General features: G+C 44.3%; 1 protein-coding gene across 3 annotated transcripts in view; it reads left to right on the top strand.

Annotated features, from left to right (window-relative positions):
- The first annotated feature begins 2,901 nt into the window (after positions 1–2,901).
- Positions 2,902–14,908, top strand: part of RAB4B (RAB4B, member RAS oncogene family) — a 237,689-nt gene continuing 225,682 nt past the window's right edge. For all 3 annotated transcript variants that reach the window (XR_015299958.1, XR_015299957.1, XM_086938008.1), the window contains exon 1: positions 2,902–3,070. Coding sequence is in view for 1 of the 3 variants with exons in the window: in XM_086938008.1 (XP_086794134.1) it covers positions 2,935–3,070 (136 nt within the window). In the remaining 2 variants the exon portion in view is untranslated. The remainder of the gene's footprint in view (positions 3,071–14,908) is intronic.

Genomic DNA, 14,908 nt, shown 5'->3' with positions numbered 1-14,908 from the left:
TTATTAACAACTGATGCTAGTGATAAGGGCCTGGGGGCGATGTTATCACAGAAAGGTATGAATGGGAAAGAAAAGATCATTCTTTTTGCTTTAAGGGCACTTTCACCTGCGGAAGTGAGGTACCCAATCATTGAGAGGGAAGCATTAGCGTGTGCATGGGCGTTGGAACACTTCAGGGCTTTTGTATGTGGCAAGCCTGTGATCATTCGCACAGATCACCGTCCTTTGGGTAAGATTTCATCATCAGATGGAATTTCTGCAGCTTCAGCGAGAATGGCTAGGTTGTCCATGCGCATGAAAGAGTATATATATAAAATGGTTTACTTACCAGGGAAGTACAATCTTGTTGCGGATTGTTTGTCTAGGTTGCCTTCCCCACTTGAAGAGTGTGTGGATGACCCCTGGGGTGCATTTAGTGTGGCTCTTGTGCATGATTCAGGAGCACCTGCTATTAGCAATCAAGAGTGGTTGGTGGAACAAGAGAAAGATGCAGAAATTAAGAAGGTTCTTGAGTATATCTGTAAAGGCTGGCCTAGGAAGTGTTTTATTGAAGATGGTTTAAAAGCCTTTTGGGAAGTTAGAATGGAATTATCTCTTGAGAAGAATATACTTTTAGGGGTGATAGAATCATTCCCCTTATCTCTTTGAGACAAAAGATTTTAGAGTTATGTCATGAAGGACATTTTGGAATTGGAAGGAACAAGATAATGGTCAAGAATATATTTTGGTGGCCATGAGTTGATAGAGATACGGAACAATTTGTCAGGAATTGCGAAGTGTGTTGTTCTGCAGATAAAACTCTCATAACTTTGAAACCAAGCATGAGTGATGGGTTAATTCCAGATCTTCCATGGGATACCATTGCTGTAGACATTATTGGACCTATGGGTGTAATGAAAGAGTATGGATTGGTGGCTATAGATCTTTTTACAAAATGGCCTATTGTAAGATTTGTTGATAAAGCAGACACTCTTTTGTTTTAAAATTTTTAGATAAGATTTTTATTATGGAAGGGTTGCCAAATTGCATTCTTACGGACAATGGAGTGCAATTTTTGTCGCACTTGGCTAAAGAGTACTTTCAAAAGTGTGGTGTTAACATACATGCCAACATTTCAGGAGAGCAAAGTGGGAGATTTAAAAAAAATCGGGAGAATGGGACTTTGAATCAGGTTACTGGTATGTATTGGCTTTGGAAGTGTGCTGCTATAGGATCGGACATTTGAAACGCAAATGCGCGTTTTTTCTTACCTTTCAGAAGCATGGAGCGCAATGGCAGGCAGAGAGGGTGATGCAAGTGTTTGGCACTGGCCTGGCAGGTTGTTGGCAGTGCATGCACCCCCCACCCCCTGTGGCAGCTCGGGCTGAAACAGCTCCCCCCCTCCCCCCACAGTACTTCGCAGGTCTTTAAAAGACAATTCCCTTGTTAATGACGCTTTGTTGGTTTTTCACCCCTTCGAGAGCCCCTGCATCACCACTCGTTGTTGGAAGAATTAGCACTTAACACAATACCAGGCCCTGTCAGCTGAAACTCCCTAGGAATCAGGTTTTGGCTTGTAGGAATCGGGAGGCGGGAGACTAGCTTTCAAATCGGTAGTCTCACGCCTGAATCGGGAGGGTTGGCATGTCTGTGTTAAGCATAAAACCACTGCTTTATATAATCCAAGTGGAAATGGTACTGTTGAGAGATTTAATAGAGTACTCAAGGGTGTAATTCAGGTAGCTGTCAACAAAAGAATGGATTGGAAAGTTCAGGTGCAAAAAGCAGTGTGGTCGTACAGAACTACTTCACAGGCTAGTACTGGTCTGTCTCCGTTCGTTATGATGAGGGGAAGATTACCAAGAAGCAAAGTTAACCCAGGATGGTTGGTAAAAGGGAAGGTCACACAATGGTCTTCTACTAAAGTCAAAAAAGATCTAGATATTATTCATGCCAAGAATAAAAGTTTTTATGATGATCATTTTAGCACCAAAGATATGCAAATTGAAATTGGGGATTGGGTGCGTGTGAAGAATGTGTACATCTTTTGTATGTGAGAGTTCAGTTAGATTGGAGCAGTCCTTGTATTCAATTGCTCCCTGGCTCTCACCCGTATTTGCTAATTTATTACAAATAACCCCTGTACCTGTTCCCTACTAAGCCTACGGAGCATCACTACAGTCTCCCGCCAGTCCTTCCTGTTTTACTTTACATTTTTCGTTATTCTGCATCAATATTTCCTCTAGTCTTCCGAAAAGGTTCAGTAAATAAATGTACACATTTGGAGCCTCTGTGAATTAGTTTATCAGTAAATGTCTTCGCTCCGACCCTTTGAAGCATGGCACCTGCATTTGCCAGTCCTTTAGTTTGTGATAGTATTCTAGTTCTTTGTTGGAACTTTTACCCTGAAGATATGCGTCACCTAGCAGAAGAGACGTGACTGTCAGTGTGCGTATTCAATGTTTAAAGCTTTCCCTAACGAAGTAAACATAAAACTTTAAGAAACTGTAAAGAGTTTGATCAGTGTGAAGTAATATCCAAATTTAGCTGTGCATGATGCGAACTAATGACTGGTTAGATTTAGCAGTTTTTGGCCACATAAAGTACAACTGGTAAAGACGAAAATAGTTTACAACCCGTTAATCAATTTAAAGTATGTGAGCCTGTTCTGTTGTGGTGTGGACGTTCGTTTGCTTACAGAGCGAGTCATGCATCGTTTGGAATGCACTTGTGATTGCGATAGTGCGGTGGCCATGTTGGACTGCCTCATATCTCGTAAACTGAAAGCGTGAGCCTGAGCCTTGGGAAGTAGAAATAATACGGAGAACGTTTCAGTCTGTAAACTATGCTTGAATGCTCTCTCTCTCTCTTACTTTCTCTTTTACCCTCCCCCAAACCCACTAGATAGTTTTCTGGAAGGCGTGTCCTGCATTACTCCGCAGCGCGTTGACGTGTATGCGCAGGAAGCTGCGGTGGGAAGGCCGGGACCGCCATGTTGGATTGCCTTCACTCCCTGCGGCCGAATTGACCTGGGTGAAGAGAGAATTCGTTGTGTTGAACCGGCTCGGAGAGATCATGTCCGAGACCTACGGTAAGAGGATCTGCCTGGTCCCTGTGCGAAATCAAATCCAGGACAGGTGTGTAGAGCGTTAGCCCCTATTCCCATCTGACAGCGTCACTGTCCATATTGGTTTTGCCCTGTTGTTTACAGTGATGCTATCATGCCCCACCTGCTAAGCCCACCTTATTAGCTGACAGCCTCGCCTACTATATGTGCTGTGTTTTGACATTTATAAAACATCTGTTTCGATACAGCGCATTTCTAAAAGTGTTCTTGTTGCCCCGGTGCCATGGATTTCCAAATATATTACAAGTACTACTTCTCTGCTTTAGAGGTCCTTTCTGACAACACTGCTGCAGGCAATGTGCACGACATGTATTTCTAAGGGAACAGCGGTTCCAGTATGCACATATGGGCTGCACAACTGATCCGCTGTATTTGAGACTGCTTTTATAGCTATGCGACTGTTACGTCCCTGGTGAGATAATCCTTCCCTTTTAGATTAACCTTTTCTACGTTTCTCACTCAGGAAATACAGATTACAATGTATGAAATAAAGACTTGTTGGATGTGGTTGTTGGTTTCTGTAAAACAGTAAGACAACATTCTGTGTACAATAAGGTTGTGCAGTTATCTCTGTGGTTTTCTAGACACAGTTTGATTAGATTACTAATTAGGCTCTCGTAATTTGAATGGCAAGAGTCCAGGGAGAAGCTGCTGATTGACATGGGGATTCACATTTATTTTCCAAAACAGTTGTCTTCCAGAGTACCAAGTTTTAGTGTGTGTACATTTTTCAGGGGTGGGCATTTCCTGACTCCCGAGACATCTAGATTTCTTACAAGGGCAAGAGGTTTTAATTTCTATTTTGTCCAAAGGACAAGTAGACAGTCTTGCGGTAATCTGATACACAGCTGTTCAACCCTGTTGGTCACAGCCAGTTAATAAGCAGCTCTGCAAAGTGTATTGGCAGTGAAAGGGTCAATGCAAAAGCTGGGGCCTGCACTTTAATTTCCGAAGACATAAGAACAACATGATGGAGCTGAGCTCAAAGTTGCAGCTCCGTATAAAACATCCACAGCACTGGAGTCTTTTTGCTTTCTCCCCGAAGCTCATATGTGGCTTCCTCCCCTGCCCCTTTTATTTTCTTCGAGCACAAAACAAACATGGAGCTTCTGCAGCTCCAGAACACACACATCACTGGAATGTAATGTTATCAGTGCTTGGCTCCATCTCTGACTTGAACCTTGTGACCTCCTGCCTTTTATTCTGTGCTTCACCTTTTGGACCTCAATCAGCCCCAAATCCTCACCCTCCACTCCCGGTGCCTGCAGTAAAGCGCCATGTTTTCCATGCTCATGCAGCTCTTGCACAAGCCTCCTTTGCACTTTTCCTTTACTGTGCACCTTATGTTTCACCTGGTGCCTGAATTTGCTAATCCCACCCTACCCCCCTCTGCTGCCCCCTCTGACTGTCCTGAACCGCCCCCCTTGGCCTCTGTTATCCTACATCATCCAGGGCTTACAATAACGCTCAATAGTTTCCCCATTGGGATTTCATGCAGTCCTCTGGCACACCCTCCTGTCTGTCCTTGCACTGGTCCTCTTATCTCACTTCATGTGTGCCAAGGGCATCTGAACACGCCGATGTAGCAGCTACAGCGGCTGTAGAGTTCTTGATGGGCCTCTTCTTTCTGCAGGTCTAGACAAAGGTTCATAATTGACGTGAAAGGATATATACATGGATGAATGAGTGAAAGGATGGATGAGTGAAAGAATGGATGGATGAGTGCAAAGGTGAATTAATGGATGGGGTGAAAGTGGATGGGTGAGTGAATGGATAAATAGTTGAATGAAAAGGTGGCTTGATGGATGAGAGAGAGTGGATGAATGGATGGTGGAATTGATGGATGGCTGGGTGGAAGGATGGATAGATTGATGGGTAGAAGGGTGGATAGTTGAGTGAAACAGTGAATGGAGCGATAAATGAAAGGGTAGATGGATATGAGTAAAAAGTAGGATGGTTGGGGTGAAAGTGGATGGATGGATGAGCGAAAGGATGGATGGATGAGTGGAAGGAAGGAGGGATGGATGGGTTTAAATAATGGATTTAGAGCTGGAAGGATAGGTTTGGCCAGGGGCATCATGAACCCCTTCACTTTAGCAGCTCCATCGGGGGTGGAACTCTTGATGGGCCTCATCTGTCTGTAGCTCAGCAGTCAAAGGCCCATAATTAACATGTAACGGTGAGTGAGTGAGAGGATGGATGGATGGATGTGGGTGAAAGGGTGGATAGATCAGTGAGTATAAGAGTGACTTGCTAGATGGATGAATGAGTGAAAGGATGGATGAGAGACAGGGATGATGGATGTGTTGATGAAGGAAAGGGTGAAAAGATAGATGGGTTGCAGGGTGGATTGATTAGTAAGCTAAAGGATGGATGACTGAAAGGGTAAATTGATGGATGAGTGGAAGGATGGATGAGTGGAAGGGTACATTGATGGATGAGCGGAAGGATGGGTGATCGGAAGGATGGACCAATGGCATAGATGGATGGATATGGTTGGGGATGGATGGGTAGGTTTGAATATGGATTGGCGGATGGATGGATGGATGGACGGACACACAGAATGGGGAAAGTCTGATGAAAGAAAGAATGGATGCCAATGTAAAAGTGAAATGCTAGATATCAGTGGGTGAATGAAATGATGAATGGGTAGATCTGCACAAAAGAGGCAAAATAAAGAAATCACTAGTATTCGAAACCTTCTATAATATGAGCCTGACGTAACCAGGGAGGCTATTATCAAAGCTCTTATATAATCAATGCTGCCATTATTTGACGGTGCACTACATGGAACCAAAGTGACAAGTGGTTATAGTTACAGGACAAGTAGATTTATGAATCTCCATGTTCCATGGACAAGTAGATATTTTATTCAATTCCACACCCCTGATTTTTATTTTATTTTTAAAAGTTTTATATAACGCTAGCTTGACCCGTTGATATCAGAGCGCTTTACATACTGTAAAAAACAGAAGGAAATTGCATTACATAGTAGGCAGGCATTAAGGAAGCAAACCAGAGATAAAAAAAATACGGCATGAAAAATAAGTAAACCGTGCATTGGAGGGGGAGAGAACAATAAAAAAATGTGCTTATCACAGTACGGTCACCAACTAAAGATAAAAGCGGAATGAATAATAAGACGAGATGTAGATAATGCAACTAGACATGTTGCAATAAGGGAAGTTTTTCAGATGATGATATAACAGAAATCTAAGAGTTGTCATAATATACTTTGTAGTAAAGGATACAATTAGTAATACACCACTAACACTGTGTAGGTTCCAGAGTAGCATGCTACTCGCGGGGAAGAAACACTTCAACCCCTCATCAGGGGTCGCAAACGCTATAGAAATGCATCCCTCTATCCCTCCACAATCCTTCTCAGTCCAAATAATCTGACTGACATATCCACCACTCAAATTACTTTCATATTTTCACTATACTAATTCACCACTAATCCTTTATAGGTGCAGAAGCGCTTCGACACCCCATCAAGGGTAGCAAGCGCTATATAAATTCAAATCTTTTTCTCTCCACTACCCTTCTCAATCCAAATAACTGACTAACATATCCACCACTCAAATTTACTTTCATATTTCTACTATACTTATTCACCACTAATCCTTTATGGGTTTTGGAGTAGCCTGCTACTCGCCAAAAAAGCACTTCAAATCCCCCCCCCCCACCTCACCACAAATGATTTAATTTTAATCTTGGTTACTTTGGTGAGCAGTGGAGAACAGAGACACTGTTAAGCAAAAAAGTGAAAAGGATATGGGAAAAGGCTTAAAGTTGAAGAAGCATGGGGGAAAAGCACAGAGAAAGAATTGGCTATCCAAAAGGGTGAAAAGTAAGAGGCCATCTAAAGAGCCTCCAGATAAAATTAAAGTTATGAATGTGAGCTCTGCAGAAGATGCAGTCAACGTAAAACATTATAAAGATATACTGGCAGGGAGGGCTGAGAAATTGTGCTTATTAACACCCATTTGCACCCCTTTTTAGGTCTCGCCTACCCACGCGCATGTGCTGAATAGGAGACCTTTAGCCGTCGTACAGCTCTTTTTCTAAGCACATAGTCGTGCTTGTGGCGGCTTACAGCTTGCCGGAGTGCACAGCGGCGCGCCACAATAACGAGTGTGTGCTTTGATAAAGAGCAGACAGTGCGCACACATACGCACGCGCTCGGCCAATGCTTGTTTAGGTTGGGCTTGCAGGCAGCCTTTATTTACCATTCGCTGGCAACTTCATCACTCTTCGCTGACTTATCATTCGACAGCGCGTGCAGTGCCGTCACTTCCAGAATCCCTTACTTGTTTGTGTGTGGTGCATGACCGTAGTATAGATTGATTTACGTTGATAAGTGTCCATCCGTTTTGATTGAAGTACTATTTCTTCTTTTTAAAAAGTGCGAACATGACTGGAATGTATGAGGGCGCTTTACATGAACACCAGTCACACTACATATGTTCACATTGTGCGCTTGGATTGAAGTCCTCTTTTTAGGACTTGCCATTGTCAAAGTAGCAAAGATAAGCTGTAGCATTTTTTTGCTGTTAAACATAGTGTGAAATCGAGCACTTTCCATGAGCACCAGATACTTTGCACAAGGAGACATTGATATTTAGGCAAGGGAAGATTAAGGGGTTTGCCCAGAATCACAGAAGATTGAGCCAATGCCGAGACTCAACCATACTTTGCCACTTTCCAAGCCTTAAGCTCTGGCCATAACGCCACATCCTTTCCCCATTCACTTTTACAACCATGTACATAATAAACCTCAGGGCTCTCGAAGTAACAAGGCGACATGCTCTTCTTTACAAAAGCAACTAGTGCCTCAGACCGATGAAGCCTTTTGTGTGGAAAGGAAGGGACATGTACTGTATGCATGAGGGGTTCTTATGCATTTTATATTTGTTATAATGGGAGGTTTGGTCTAATATGCCCACATTGCCTTTTAAATATGGCTCAACATTTTTAGTATGAGGAAGCTAGATGGAGTAGTACACACATCTCCTCTTCCCTCCATGTACCTATGCGTTTGTACTAGCAAACGTTGAAATAGATGCTTTACAATAAACTCCATGACAGCAGTTTTTCATTAAAAGTACCAGGAAACTTGGAACATACAGAAATAGCCATGCATCAAAGGGTGGAGAACGTGCTTGTCTGAACAGTCAATTCAGTATTCTATCAGTTCACCCATACGTCCATCCAAACCATCCACTGACACATCATACCAACCCACTCAAATCCATCCACTACCCATCGATTCATCACCCAACCACTCTCCACATTCATCTATTTTCCAACCCAATTCAAACAACCAACTCATCAATTCACCTCACATTAGTCATCCATCCATTCACCCATAGATTCCTACATTCCTTCACCCACCCACTTGAAAACCACCCCAAATCCATCCACTAACCATCAGCGATCCATTTATTGCTATGCACTCCCTGCCTAGATCTATTCCTCCATCTCAGCTTACTCCAACTAACCCATTTATATATCCATCAACCCAAACCCTACCAAGCAAACTCATCAATTCACCACCCAATTGTCCATTCGCCTCAGGCACACACACACACCCCTCTTTGACTCTATCTATCCATTCATCCCTCTGTTCATCCCCCCGACACTAACCTACCCTCATCAAATCCATCGAGGCAGCCCACCCCGTCTCTGGTACGACGACTTCAGCAGGCTCCCAGGCTCTAGCTTGTCCATCCTGGTGTGCTCCGTCCGTACACGAGCCCCGTCTCTACCACACACATGCACCCTTTGCCATATCTAATGCAACTGAGATTGCTCCCCGGATTGAAACATTTGCTCTTAAAGGGAGATTTTCCATTCACCCCACCCCAGCTTCACCCTGCTCGTGGCTTAACAGGAACAATTAACAGAACAAACTGATATGAGCCCCAAAGCTTCATAATTCGGATTGTTCTATTGTTAGACCAGGTGAGAGACAATGCCTTGAAGCTCAATTTAATTTGTTTTTTTATAAACCGAGAAGAGGAACAGAATCATGAAAAGCACAGACTTGTCCCATGGCGAATGGGACATGAAGGGTGGTGGAGGGGCAAGGTTATGGGGGACATTTCACATGGTTGGGAAGTTGTTACACAAAGGAAACCCTGTGATTTAATATACTATACGAGAGAACATGGTGCACAAAGAGGGCATTTCTCTAAACTGTCCTGTATTAAGAGGTGTTAAGGCATAAAATTCATTATTGTCATTTATTTAAAACAACGCAAACACTGCTGTTTTGGCTTCGCACAGCCTTAGACCTATTCACAGCGTATTAATGCCCCCTAGTGTGGGTATGGCTGAGAAGTGCTGCCATTGCCCAGCGGTGCGTTCTGGTAGTAAATAGACCAGGCACTGGGTCCTAAGTGACCTAGGAATCCCAGGGCAGTGGTTGTTTGCTTGCTAGGGACCAAACTTTTGACTATCCAGCAGCACAAGTCGTGCAGTTTTCTTTGGCACCGCAAGTGACTTCACATGTTGAATCTGGTACGAAGCATGGCAATTATGATTGATCTGATCAGAAACACCTAGAAGTAATGGAGTAGCGTGCTACCCGTCTACAACTGCTTCAGCACCTCGTCAGCATTAGGAAGCGCTACATAAATAACCAATCCATCATATACCATACAACAGGGGGCAACAATTTATTTGTAAAATATCTATATCCCTGCATATCCTTGACCTGGTCAGGCATGAGATTGCTTTGGTTGTTGTGCAAGGTAGGTAGAGTGTGGGTTTATAGGGATATGGGGAAAATGTTGGTAAAATGTGCGATAAGTTCAGAGGATGCGCAAATAACATGGCAAATTTGTGGCTCCGCTTAAGCATGGAGTAAAGCAGAGAAATGTAAGCAAAATAGGCAAGCTTGTTTGTACTTACCACATCTTTAGACAGTTGGCTCAGAGCAGAGCCACTGGATTATGCGATTTAGCAGTTGCAGCATTTTCTGCATAATTAAGGATTCGCTGCATTTGCCACATAATCCATCATCTAGTGCATAATGTGCAGATTTTAACAAAAAAGGAAAGGTTTCAGGCTTAAATTGACCAAAGTTAATAAAACCACAGCAACACATGTTGCACAAAGTGGAAGGCCCTTTGCAGAGATTGGCTGACCTCCTTTGATTTCCTTATTGCTATAATTGGATGTAAAATTGTCACGAACGCTGGGAAATCTTTGCCCAGACAGTTGTATTTTATGTTACAAGCATTTGCAAATCCAATACGATTCGCCTATGCAGAATTGGCTTTTTCAATGTTGTTTTTAGGTCTCGTGGCGATTACCGCGTGAAAGCGCGGTCTCGCCACTATAGTCACCAGCACAGCTTCCCAGGAGACAAGAGATGGCCACGCACATCTTCAAGAATTGGATCGGTGCGGGCCGCGCACGCGCGTGTGCACATCTCCTGGGAAGCTCCAACACACACAGCCACACCTCCCCCTGCTTTCACACACACACACACACACACGCACACACACACACATATCCCCCCTCCACTCACTGGGCTCTTTTGGCGCGTCGCTGCGCTTCTACATGCTCCGCACTCCCCTGTTTTTTTCTACGCCGCATCACCACACGCGGGGCTTCCCTCAGGCCTGGTAGCCCGCGTCACCGCGGAAGTCCCGCCCCACGATGTTACGCTCCTGAACTTCCGTTTTTGGCCAGCCAGAAGGTGAGACAGCAACTACGCAGGGAGCAGCTCGACGGCCGAAAGCGGCCCGGCCTGAGCTCTGCTCAGACGACCCCGTCCGTATGTCCTCTGTGTCTCTTTGTGTGTAAGAAGGTACGTCCGCAGCTCTAATACACAGCGTGTTTCATTCACTCTGAAAGGTTCGCCCTCCTGTTTTTCTGCTTGTGGTTTTTTACCCCCAAAGTCAGCTCCGGTGCGAGCTCTTGATGCTCTATAGCCACACTCAAGGCTCAGGGTGGTTGGTGGAAAGGGTTCCGGGAAGCTATGACGACCATACTGCAGCATTTGTGAGGGGTCTCTCTCTCGAGCTCACTGTGTCCCTGGCAGTAGGTCAAGTGACCACCTCTACCGAAACTTGGCCCTCCCGCTGGCAACACCGTGCATCCATAGCAACCGGCACTTCCGGTGACGACTTCCTGTTCTGTCTCCATAGCGACAGCTGTCAACTGAAGAGCTGGAGCCGGGTGAGAGATCCTGTCATTTGTCTTGACTGCAGTTTATCCTTTCATGTCTGCCCCGCTCCTTCCCCGCCTGCCCTGTCCTTCCCTCCTCTGTCGCTGATCCCTCTGCCCGTCCCTTACCTCTCTTGTTTCCTTTATTTGCAGCACACAACAAGAGTGCATGTGTTTGCAGGCCGTCTCTCCTCTGATTCTTTCTCATTTGCACTCATCCCCTCCTGCATTTTGTTGCTTGCCCGGTACACCTGAATCCGCTGCCGCATTGTGTTGCTTGCCCCCTCACCCTGATGGCCCTGCCTCATTATGTTGCTTGCTCCATCCCCCTCCTATGTTGTGTTGCTTGCCTTGTCCACTCCTGCACTGTGTTGCTTATCCCACCACTCTTGGCAGAAAAAGAAAGCATTGACACAACCAGCACTGGCAGCACCATAGAGCTTTTTTTCTAACTTTCAGCCATGCTGCACAGTAGCCAAGCTGCTGTGCAACATGGCTAAAAGATTTTGACAAAGCCAATATATCTTGCATAGACAAGACCTATTGGCTTTGCCAATGCTTGTTTGTAATGCACTTAGACCGCTGATATGAGATGAATATGATGTATATCACGCTCCGTACAAACTGCATGAATAGTGAATGACGTTGAGCTGCACTTGACCTGCTTCACGGGGCTCTGGAGCTGTGTGGTCATCTCCGCATCGGTGAATATGAGCACTCTCTCATACTCAGTTGCTCAAAACTTGCTCTATACCTCATGCGATGCCCCTGCACACTAATCCCTATTTGAGTTGAATTATGCGGTTCAGTGTCTCTGGTGTTTTGGACAGAAGTGTGGATTTATAACTTGCCACATAATCCATTATATGCTTCATAATATGTAGTTTTCCACACAAAGGGGCTTATTTACAAGCCCCTTACGCCACCAATACATCACTTTTCCCCATATTCAAAGTGATGTACCGGTGGTGCAAGGGGCTTGTTTTTTAACTGTCGCTTGCCCAAGATCCAGAAGCAGGCATACCGAACCGGCACCTCCTCACCACTTCTTGTCAGCCAATAGCAACCCCCTTGCCCAGCATACACAGAGAACTACACTGCTATGGCACAGCACTACCAACTGCCTGCCTTCCTGCCCCTACACTGTTACCCCGCGGTGCAGCCGCAGGACAGTGGCTACATTGCCCTTGTCTGCCCTGCAACGCGTTGTTCCTGCCATGGAGGCTTCCCACAGCCGGGTGCAGTTAATAAATACAGGGACCCAAAGATATGTGGCATCAAAGAAATAAGAACGGACGTGGTACAGGTGGGCTTTTTTAAATTTATTTATTAGTTTTCACTTTTGTATAGCGCAAACTTTACCTGCAGGAATCAGAGCGCTTTAAATCAGTATGCTTATAACAAGCAAGACTAGCACTCTATATTACTGCCAACTTTGCTTATCATAAGCAACAGCTAACCATTCACAAACAATGTTTATATACCAACTGCAAATAAAAAAAAAAAAAATTAATGCAAAGCATTGTCATTTACAATGCCAGTAACTCAAACTTTAATGCTGCGAGACCTATTGCATTGTAAATGCTTGTTTACTTGTTTACTTGTTTTACAACAGTGCGGCTGCTGTGCAGCATGAATGTGGAGGGAAGCTGCCTTTACAACATAGGCATTACCACGCAGTGCCTTTATCACACGTCTTTATCATGCATGTGCCTTTATCACACACATGCCTTTACCATACATGCCTTGGTAAAGACTATAGTCTTACAATCCATAGCGAATAGTAAAAAACACAAGAAAAGTTGATATAATGCGGTTAGCGCTGGCACTGTCATGGTGTTTTTTTAAACTTTGTTTATTTACGTTTTTGGCATTAAAAACATTAACCCCTTCCATGCTGGGCCGTTTCCGCCGCTGTGCGGTAAACCAAAGAACAGGGCGGGGCCGTGACGAACCCCAGCCGTCATTAGCACACGAGCGCCGCAGAGCGTGACGGCTGGGGTTCGTCACCAGCATGGAAGGGGTTAACAAAGCCAAAGAGTAGAGCTATTCGGCTTTGTCTATCTTATTTTGCCATGTTATGCATTCTGCCAGCGTTGACTGCGTTTTTAGTGATTTTCTTTTTTCCTTCACTTTCAGCCATGTTGCACAGCAGCCTGCTGCTGTACAACATGGTTTAACAAGCATTGGCATAGCCAATAGGTCTCGCCTTTGGGACTCCAAAGTGTTTAGCCATGCAACACTTGATGTTGTTGCACCAAAGATACCGTGCTGCTTAACTAAACACTTATAAGGTCCCAAAGGCGAGATCTATTGGCTATGCCAATGCCTGTTCTATGATAAAGTAAAACCTGGGCTTTTAATTACAAATACTGAGCCTTCTGGAGCGAATGCAAAGTCTGATGCCGAGAAGGTGGACCTAAGAGAAAGGGGCATTTTAACCAGCTATCGTGAATTTGTTCTATTACCTGATTTTAGTGCTACAACCCCCTTAAACTGGTCCAGGCTCCTGACCCTTCTATACCCAATCCTGGAATTGAGGGTAGTAACACTTCAAGGCCTAAAGAGAGTAACCCTAATGAGTCAATCAGGAACGTACGATGCCAGGATCTGCCAAACTACTCATCAGGAGTTTGTAACATCTAGCATAAGTAGGCTTGTCCTGAATCAATATGACTTTCATTTTATGGGAATAGATTTCATTCCATCAACCAATGTTCAAAGATAATACCTTGCAAGTACATAATCCTTCATTGAAGGAGACTACTAAGCTACCTTCACAATGGGACTGTGGTCTATTAAAAAAATCGAGGCCCAAATAATCACCAGAGCCCAAGCGAAGCTAAGTTCTCAAATTTACATTTTACAGCAAATGATTATGCATGGTTAATAAAAGTACTGACTATAGGAAAAGTTGCTGACAAGGAAGAAGGCCAAGACTGGTCCTTGCTCGCCTTAGCTCTGGTAAGTAAGAGCAGGAATAACATTGATCATCTGTCTGATTTATTTAACTGGAACCACATAACTTCTGATAGTACAAAGGACGTATTCCAAAAGACTGGTGGTAGGACAACAATGTCCGAAAGAGGATTATTTGATGGAACGTGGCAGGTTTGGATAGTAGAGAGGAGGACAGTGATTGTCTAGAATTCAGCAACAAATATGCAGTATGTTGTTTCCAGGAAACCCATCTTTGTCAGAAAAACCTGTAAGTGGGTTTTTGGGGTACATGGAACCAGCTAAGCGGTAGGATAGTGGTCGACCAGTTTGGGGGCTCACAACGTCTGAGTTAAACTCGCTGGACCCTGCCAGCGCCTACAGATCTACTGATGGATCGATCGATTGATTGTAATTGTGAGGTAGAGGATCTTGGTAGATATTCCCTTAACCCTAATGTACTGCATGTAAGGCTAATAATGCCTGCTAAAGAAGTTTTTGTCGATTTATTGTAAATGTGTATATATTCCCTCTGGTTGGTCACCCGAAGTCCCAGCGATTTTGGGGGAATTGTGTTGAATATGTAGTAAGCATAAGTGACAGAGAGCCAAGTTGGGTAACCATATGGTACTGATTTGTGGGGAGTTTAACACTCAACCGACTGATGAAATTCTTAACAAAGCA

The sequence above is a fragment of the Lissotriton vulgaris genome, chromosome 9 (genome assembly GCF_964263255.1).
Source record: "Lissotriton vulgaris chromosome 9, aLisVul1.2, whole genome shotgun sequence".
Classification (NCBI taxonomy): Eukaryota; Metazoa; Chordata; class Amphibia; order Caudata; family Salamandridae; genus Lissotriton; species Lissotriton vulgaris.
The sequence above is the reverse complement of the archived record's forward strand: the minus strand, read 5'-3'. Positions and strand labels throughout refer to the sequence as shown.